At 33.6% G+C, this 8,857-nt stretch overlaps 1 protein-coding gene across 17 annotated transcripts in view; it reads left to right on the top strand.

The window, feature by feature from the left end:
* The window catches only part of Tmem135 (transmembrane protein 135), a 261,641-nt gene extending 254,351 nt beyond the window's left edge, over positions 1-7,290 (top strand). For all 17 annotated transcript variants that reach the window (XM_048787924.1, XM_048787939.1, XM_048787930.1 and 14 more), the window contains 3 exons: positions 1,197-1,295; positions 2,078-2,145; positions 4,283-7,290. In XM_048787924.1, coding sequence (XP_048643881.1) covers positions 1,197-1,295; positions 2,078-2,145; positions 4,283-4,415 — 300 coding nt within the window. In that variant the 3' untranslated portion in view covers positions 4,416-7,290. The remainder of the gene's footprint in view (positions 1-1,196; positions 1,296-2,077; positions 2,146-4,282) is intronic.
* The last annotated feature ends 1,567 nt before the right edge of the window (positions 7,291-8,857 follow it).

The following is an 8,857-nucleotide window of genomic DNA, read 5'->3' as shown; positions in this document are numbered from 1 at the left end:
AATCTCTCTCTCTCTCTCTCTCTCTCTCTCTCTCTCTCTCTCTCTCTCTCTCAGAGATATACTTTCATGCCATTTTTTCTTTTATCTAATTGTTGATCCCATGCATCTTTAAAATGGTACAATTAAAAGTGTTGTATGCTGACTAGTGCTAGTTTGTCAACCATTTATTACCTCTCCATGACAAGCATGTCAAGGTAAGTAAAGTAATACAGTAATACAGAGTAGGCATTGGAAGAGCTCCCTCCCCGCCGCTGCCATTTTTTTTTCCACTCAGTACTGGGGATTTAACTCAAGGGAGAGCTACCACTGAGCTGTATCTACAGCCTTATTTTTAGTTTTTATTTTTGATATCAGATCTTGCTAAGTTGCCCAGGCTAGCCTCCAACTTGTGATCCTCCTGCCTCAGCCTCCTGAGTGTCTAGGCTTACAGGCATGTACCATCATGCTTGGCAACACTGGGGAACTTTTACAGCTATTTGACAGAGTAATGTTGTCTTCGAGTCTCAGAGTGCAAGTATGGTTCAATTCTGTATTTCTAAAATTTATTTTTTTCTATTAAGTCATTTTATTATATCATAAATGCCATCAATCCATAGCAATTATAAATTCACTGCAAATGGTTAGGGGAACATTACTTAAATTTTGTCTTTCTAATAAGTCTTCTTGGTCCTCTATCCCAGAGGAGTGGTTGCTCCCTACTTTGGGGAGCCAAATAATATGTAATATATAACTCTTTTCTAGCTCTCATCATAGTGCATTAATGATATTTTATGCATTATGTTTTGTCCATTTCTAAATCCCTTGTTCCTAGCATTGTATTCAGCATACAGTTGACACCATTAATGTTTACTGCCTGAACAAAGGAAGGAACAGATCTAATGAAGAAGGGAGGACTTATTTAAAAAAAAGCATTGAAGAATAAGTGACATAAAAGTAGTAGCAATAAAGTGCTATTGAATTTCACAGAAAATTATTGTTGCTTGAAGCTAGAGTTTAGAGTGAGGAATGAAAGAAAGGGAAGGGCTGACACTTATTGTTGTCACAGAAGATATACCATGATTTGAGCTCTGAAAGAGTTAGGATTCAGATAAATAGAAAACAGCTGTAGGTAGATAGAGGGCGTATATCATTCAACTATATTGTTAGTGCTTTTTAAATGTTTTTAATATAACTCTTGCATTATGCTTATTTTGCAGACAATGTATTTCAAAGGCATTGAAGCAGGGAAGGTTCCCTATTTTCCTCATGCAGATACTATTATCTATTCCATCTCTACAGCAATTTGTTTCCAGGCAGTAAGTATAGCTTTTGAAATGAGAAATAGAAATTTCTGTTTCTAATTTACATTAAGCCAGAGGGGGAAAAATAAAAGCCTGAGAACATAACATTACGTTTTATACTTTTTGTTTTTTCAGCAAGATAGCTTGTATGTTTCAAATCATTAAACGTTAACTTAGTGGGCCAGACACTATTTTATGAACAGATCAATTTTTAGGTTTAAACAGTGTGCAATCTATAGGTAAATCCTTATTCCAGAACCAAGGTTAGAATGCCCCCAATTTAATTATCCTTCCTGAAGAAAAAAAATACCACGGGTAAAATGTGAATTATTGCACTTCCCCAGCATTACTCAGAGAATAGGGAGGGGGAAAGGAACTAGTTTAGCAGAAGCATTATTTCATCTTTTTAAGTCTGTTATTATTATTATGGATGTTAATGGTTTAAAGGGCTGTTGCAAAATTTTAGGGAGAGCTTTTATTTGCACTTTATTATAGGAATGCTGCTATATTAATAAACTCATTAAAATCAGTGAAGTGTCAGCTAGATAGCTATCTAATGGGTATTCAGTAAATGCTTCCTGATAATAATAAATTACTCAATCATTATTCCCAAAGCCGCATTTCTATTTGAAGGCATATTAATAAATATTCTTCAAAGATATTGACTTAAATATGTTGTTATTATTTTTATCACTATCATTTAAAAAATACAATGAGCAATAAAGAGATAAAAAGTATTGCTCAAGACTTCAGATGTTTGTATTTACTTAAAAAAATCTCAAATTGAATAATCTTAGGCTGTCATGGAAGTTCAGACCTTGCGACCGTCTTACTGGAAGTTCCTTTTAAGGCTCACCAAGGGCAGGTAAGGAAAAAAAAATCTATAAAAAGATTATCAATCTCTGTCTCCTTCAAGGAATATTCTTTCAGTGGCAAAGTTGGTATTTATATATAAATCAAAAATGACCAAATTAATAAGAAATATTGAATGATCATTATTCTGACTATTCTTATAATACTCTAGATATTTTAAAAGTTCTGGATTAATATCCTATTGCTTTGCTGCCTGATAATTAGTAGCTCCATAAATACTTTAGCCTACCTTTTCCAATCTATAATGATGTCTTCTTTTTGATTAAAAATATTAAACAGATTCATTAAAAGGGTTCATCTCTAATAATTCATTGGTTTCAGTAACCATCTTCTATTGCCCGATATTTTAAGTTTACTTTCCTTTTTTCTCCTTCTTTTCCTCTTCCTCCTTCTAGTCCTTGTTCTTGTTCTTCCCCTAATCTAAATTTGATTCTTTGGGAGAAAGCTGGACCTAATAGGAAGAGCATGAGCTTTGGAATCCTGGAGACCTGAGTGTGACTCCAGCTTTGGTACCTTTAACGATTTTTCTGTGGGAAATTTATTTGCCCTCATGAACCTAATGTTCTTTCTCTTTGTAATGAAGCAATTACACATACTGTCTTAATCTGTTTTATGTAGCTATAACAATACCTGGTGCTGGATTACATATGTAGAAAAAGAGGTTTGTTTGGCTCATGATTTTAGTAGCTGACAGGTACAAATAGCATGGTGCTGGCATTTTTGGTAAGGACCATCAGGCTATATCACAATGTGGTGGAGAAGCAGAAAGGGAACTGGTGACATGACAAGCATGTGATTTGGCCTTACTTTATAACAACTTATTCTTGGGGAAACTAATTCACTCCTACAGGACCCAATCCATTCAGTGAGGCTAGCATTAAACCATTCATGAGAGTGGAGTTCCCATCTCTTAATTATACTTCACTAGGCCATACCTCTTAAAGGTTCTACTACTGCCTCAACATCACCACACTTAGACTAAGTTTCTAGCATACTAACCGTTAGGGGGCAAACCATATCCAAAGCATATCCTATGCATTGTATGGTTGTAGGAAAATTAAGATTTCATAGTAGTGCTTAGCACTTACTAGGCACTCACTAAATCATAGCTGCTATTAATTTTACTATCATTAAGATTAATATAAATGCTAACATAGTACATACCATGTCCCAGATATAGTTTCAAGATATACACATATAACACATATATAAACTTATTCCTTAAAATAATTTAATCATATAAGTGCTATCATCTCCCTAGTTTTATATTTGAGAAAACTGAGAATCAGGAATGTTAGATAGAGTGACACAGCTACCAAGCAAAAGAGCTGGGGGATAAGCCAGACATTCTGGCTTCAGAATTCTTCTCAGCCATGACATTATGTATCTTTCATACTATTATTGTTTCATCAAATTTTTTGGGTGTTTAGTTTTTTTGAAAATTAATGGTTTTACCTAGTAATTATTTTGGAAGGGAACTTACTTTACTTTGGAAAAGAAGTAAAATTCACATTTAATGGCTCTTGAAATATTGATGCTGGCCAGTGATTCAAAATTAACTTCATTTTGCCATCTCCTTCAGACAGGAAAAACTTGTGAAAAGACACTGAGACACAAAAAGTCCATCCTGTGCATTAGTTAAATGTGTCTTTTAAAAGCATTTCTTAAGTTAGGTGATGTATAACACGAAGATATATTTTATTCTTTTATATCTGTTAGAAATTGGAAGGCCTGATGCTGTTTGCTTTTTAGTCGTTTAATATTTTCATTTTTGGATGTATTTTTATAGGACATTATGTTCTCAATTATGAGAGAAATTATATCTAACACTTTTGTCTCATTGGTAAATGTTAGCTCATTCATTGTTTTCTTAATTTCCTCTGATTTCATTCATCAGAAAAATGAACCTAATTTTCTATTTGACATACTTAAGTGGAAAGAAGTCTAGAAGGGTTTGAATGTAATATGAATGGTTTCAGATTGAGGGATTATCTCTTTAAATATTAGACAGTGAATCTTGGTTAGCCCTTCCTGTTTTCCCATTCCATGAAAACTAAGTCAAATAAAGGAAATAATTTTATTTTATAAACTTCCTTAAATACTTCTTCATTGTTTCTTCTTTTTTACAGATTTGCTGTCATGAATCGAAAAGCCCTGGATGTTTTTGGTACTGGTGCATCTAAACACTTTCAGGGTTTCGTCCCCAGATTGGATCCAAGATATACAGTTGTAAAACCGGAGTTGCCGATAGAGTTTTCATGAAGATGGCTATAATTTATTAATGTGACTATATTTCATCATTATATCCTGAAGAGTTAATTATGTTGAATACAAAGAAGGGGGCCCAGCTCGAACTTCAGTGTTATTTCAATGAGAGAGCTTTTTTGTTTTGTTTTGTTTTTCTTACCAATCAGAAATACAGAAGCTTTTTAGGAAGGTGTTGCTTAATAATTAAGCTTCCTCTGTAGCCAGAATCTGATTCTGGATCACTGTAGTGGTTGACATTGTGATATATTATTGATTAAATTATGTCCACAAATGATATTGAATTATCTATATAGAAATGTAATAACAAGAGTACACTTAAAATTACTTAAAAGAGTCTTTAGTTCATTCCAATATAATTCTTGGTTTAAACTAAGAATATTTCTCATTTTAGGATTTACAAAGGATCACGGGTACGTGGATTTGGTCTGTGATTATTTTTAAGTTTTGAATTGGTATTTGTAGTAGTAGAATGTTATAGATTTGAAGGAATTCTCCATATACAATGCTGCTTTAGTATAGAGCAATGTAATTGGAGAAAAGTGGCCATTCTTACTTCAGGGATGCAAAGATGGGTTTTATACCATTGGGGTAAATGTCGTGGTATCCATGCTCTTTTTTCAACTAGTAACACCATCTCTCTCCATGACCAGTAGGGCTGTTTGGCAGCCCAGTAAACCTACATACTAATGGCAGGTTAGGAACAAATGAAAATTTACACATGTGTTTTAATCTTTTACAATAGCATTACACTTGAATATTTAAAAACAAATATTTAAAAACAAATCTTTTAAACCTCCTATAGATATATTGTGTTTGTTGTCATTTATAGAGGCTGAATTGTTTATAACTCAGTTTGTATGCCATTGTTTTAGAAAGGATCAAAATCCTGTGGAACAAAAGAAGTTTTGCGAAGTTTAGCAGTGTTTTACCCTGTCAACTGTTTCACTTAGATAATAGATGTTTTACAACTAAAACAACATAAAATTCCAGCAGTTGTTAAAAAGTTTTTCATCACTAATTTAATTCATGTTCCTCAACTTCATTTTCAGAAACCACTGTCATCCTTTTTACTCTAGAATAAAGAAGTGACAAAATGTAGTCACTTTCTCTTGATGAAAGTAATTCAGGACAACTGATGAACATATGATCGCTATTTACAGTTTTTCAGGGAAAAGTTTTACTTTTCTAAGATAATAAAAGGCTTAAAGTGATTGTGATATCTACAGGGAATGTAAAATCTAGGAGTGATGCTATTTTTGGAATATAATTTTGTTACTAAAAAGTTTTTAGGCCATGGTAAATCATGCAGTAGAATTTGTGTTACAAAAGGGATTTTTATCCAGAGGTTAAAAATGCATAATCCCCAATATTAAATTTTATTAAGCCTTGTATTACTTCTGTTTTTATGTCATCCTGTCTTTTGTTGTTATAACAAATTGAAACCCAACAAAAAGGTAGATTCTAGTACTGTGGTAACACGAGAGTCACTTTAGTTGGGTCAAAATTTTTCATTGTGAATAACTTTTTAGAGTAGACTTGCCATTTGGCAATACTGGTAAGGGATCATTTTGGTTTCAGACTTCAAAATTGATTAATGTAGTTTTAAGTTTTTATTGACTGGAATCAAAATGATGATTGGTACTATGTTTACTTTTTAAACATGAAGTATTAAAGCACTGAGAAGCACCAGCATGCACCTCATTTTCCCTGTTCAGAATTTATGTTTGTTATATTTTTCCTATCAGGTTAAACATAGACATTTAAATCCATAAGTTGTTATTTTCATTGCCGTTAAAAAGCTATCATATTGAAAAACACATTCTATTGAAATTTTCTATGATTGTTTAGCAGAATTTTGCTGGTTAAGGTGCATTTCTGCAATATATATGTATATGTATACATATATCAACAAATTGCAATCATATTTTTATTTTATATAAAATGTAAAACAAAATAACTATCCTGAAGCAGAATATAGTGGTGAATGTATAGATTGAATGAATGGTTAACTAATTTGCAGTGGGGAATCAAGAATCAAGAAGTCCAGTTTGATTCCACTATGGCAGATTGCAAAGTATACTTGTTCAAGCAAACACAAAGAAACTTTGTGTTCCTGAAGACAATTAAAATGTCTTTCTACCTCTAACTAATCAGGTATTGATTGACAATGTATTGGCATCTTAAATAAAGTCAAATAGACCTCTCCATTCCAAAATATGTTTTTATTTTTAAAATCATTTAAATTCTCAAGAAATCATGTCCAAGTAAATTTCTACCAGACTGATAGTAGTAAACAAATATATGCCTGTTAGTCTTTCCAATATCTTTAAGTAGAGTGAAGAACAGTGCATCTGGAGCAGTAGTAAATTGGTCGTTTCATTGCTATTCCCCGTATTAGTAAAATCCTATAACTTGTACCAACTAAGTAAAGATTGAGGTTGCAAGATAGTTGTCTTGAATCTGTTAGATTCGTACAACTTTTTCATCAGATAGTTTTTGTGTCCATTCTGAAACATTTCTGAAAGAATATCTTTGGTTCTGTTATCTTTTTTTATGAATTCTGTATTGGATTCTGTAACTTTTTTCTTGCTCTATTAACATAGATATCACTCAATTTATATCTACTTTATTATTTTTACTTTTTTTGCTATTGTTTAGTCAGTTATTTAATTTATAATTTTGTTACTCTTTACTCTCAGATTTTATAATTTACTTTTACCAAGAACAAATACGTATTTTGTGATGGAACTCACATTGGGTATTTGTCATATTTTCTGGAATACACACATCCTTGTAGATTATGTCTAGGCTAACATTTGATTTAGATGATAATGCTGACAAAAAATAAAATGTTTATGCTTGGATTTCATCTATCCCTGAGTTTCTAAATCCTTGCCAGTACATAGGTGATAAAATCAATGTCCTTAACTCTCAAGGAATTTGGCTTGTGTTGCAGTCTCTCCTAGTAGTGGTGGCTGAGTAACTTCCTGGCAGGTCTATGAAGTGTCTGTCCACTGGGAGCAGTGACTCAGGTGTTCTTGTATAAGAGAAGCCCTTAGCCAAAGGATTCATTGATTCTGCTTGTAATTTATTTTTATTGTTTAAGTAGCAGGTAGTTTGATGGAACAATGAAGTTTTTCTTTGGTACTCACAGGTGAAAATATTTATTTCTTAACTGTAACCTTGTTTAGATACCTGTTTGCTGCTGCTTGTCTCATCAATATTAATTTTCTCCTTTTTTTTTTTTTTTTGATACTGGGGATTGTACTTGGAGTGCTTTACTACTTGAGCCACACTCTCAGCCCTTTTTATATTATTTTATTTTTGGTCTCACTAAATTGCTGAGGCTGGCCTTGAACTTATGATCCACCTGCCTCAGCATACCCACCTGCTAGGATTATAGCCATGTGATAAAATGCCTAGCTGATGAAGAAACTTTTTTTTTAGTACTGGGGACTGACTAAGGCCTCACATATGCTATGCAAGTACTCTACTGCTGAGCCACCAGCCCCTCATTTTCTCTCATAGAAAATTTGGGTAACTGAAAATGAATAGCCCAAAAGTTAAAAATCATTTAAAAAGGAACAAGAAATGAATAATTCCTGTGAGGCTGGCTTTGAAGGTGATGAGTAATAAGTTGCCTTCATTGTAGAGGCATATGAGACAGTTCTTAAACTATCTTCAAGTTCCCAATCATGTGGCTTCTTTTCAATAGCCCTTCAGGGTTGGTGCTGTCTCTATATATCTTCTTGTGGAATTAACAAGGAAAGCAGGGTCAGGGACTGCAGAAACCCTGAGATCAGGGTATGGGCTTGGATTGTAGGGCTGTGTAGTATTGTGTTTCTGTTTCAAGTTGTAGCCCTAGATGACTTTGTGATAGCTGTGTGGTTATGAAAGAAGTTACTATACAGAAGTGACACTGACACTGGTTTGTGACTTCTGAAAACAGTGGAGGAGCTTGGCTATAATGTGGCCTGTATGCTAGGATTGAGCCTGTGGTCAAGAATAATATATGCCATTTTACACTGAGATAGTGACTTTTAATTGGAGAAAGGTATTCATAGCTTTAAAAAATTATCTTGTCCCTTTTCCTTCTTCTTTTCCTCCCTTTCCCAATTCTCTCCTTTTTTTTTTTTTTTTTTTTCCTTCCCAGCCTTAGATTTTTCCCCTCAGTGCTGGGACTGCTAGGCAAGCATGCTATCACTAAGCTATTTCCCCAGCCAAACCAGACTTGGAGTCTTTATGCCTGACTTTTTGTTACCCCTTTACCTTTTTTCTCTTGCTAGTGTTATTTTGTGCTCCTCAGACTCAAGAGCTCCAGTGCAACCTTTGATGCCAGCTAGTCTAGTGGGGGTAGTTGTGGGGCCTCTGGAAATACCATGACGATGGAATAAACATTTTCGGGAACAGTGATTTTTTTAAATACAGTTCTCCAT

The sequence above is a fragment of the Marmota marmota genome, unplaced genomic scaffold (assembly GCF_001458135.2).
Source record: "Marmota marmota marmota unplaced genomic scaffold, marMar, whole genome shotgun sequence".
In the NCBI taxonomy this organism is placed as follows: Eukaryota; Metazoa; Chordata; class Mammalia; order Rodentia; family Sciuridae; genus Marmota; species Marmota marmota.
Note: the sequence above shows the minus strand (reverse complement) of the source record. Positions and strands in the feature narration are given on the sequence as shown.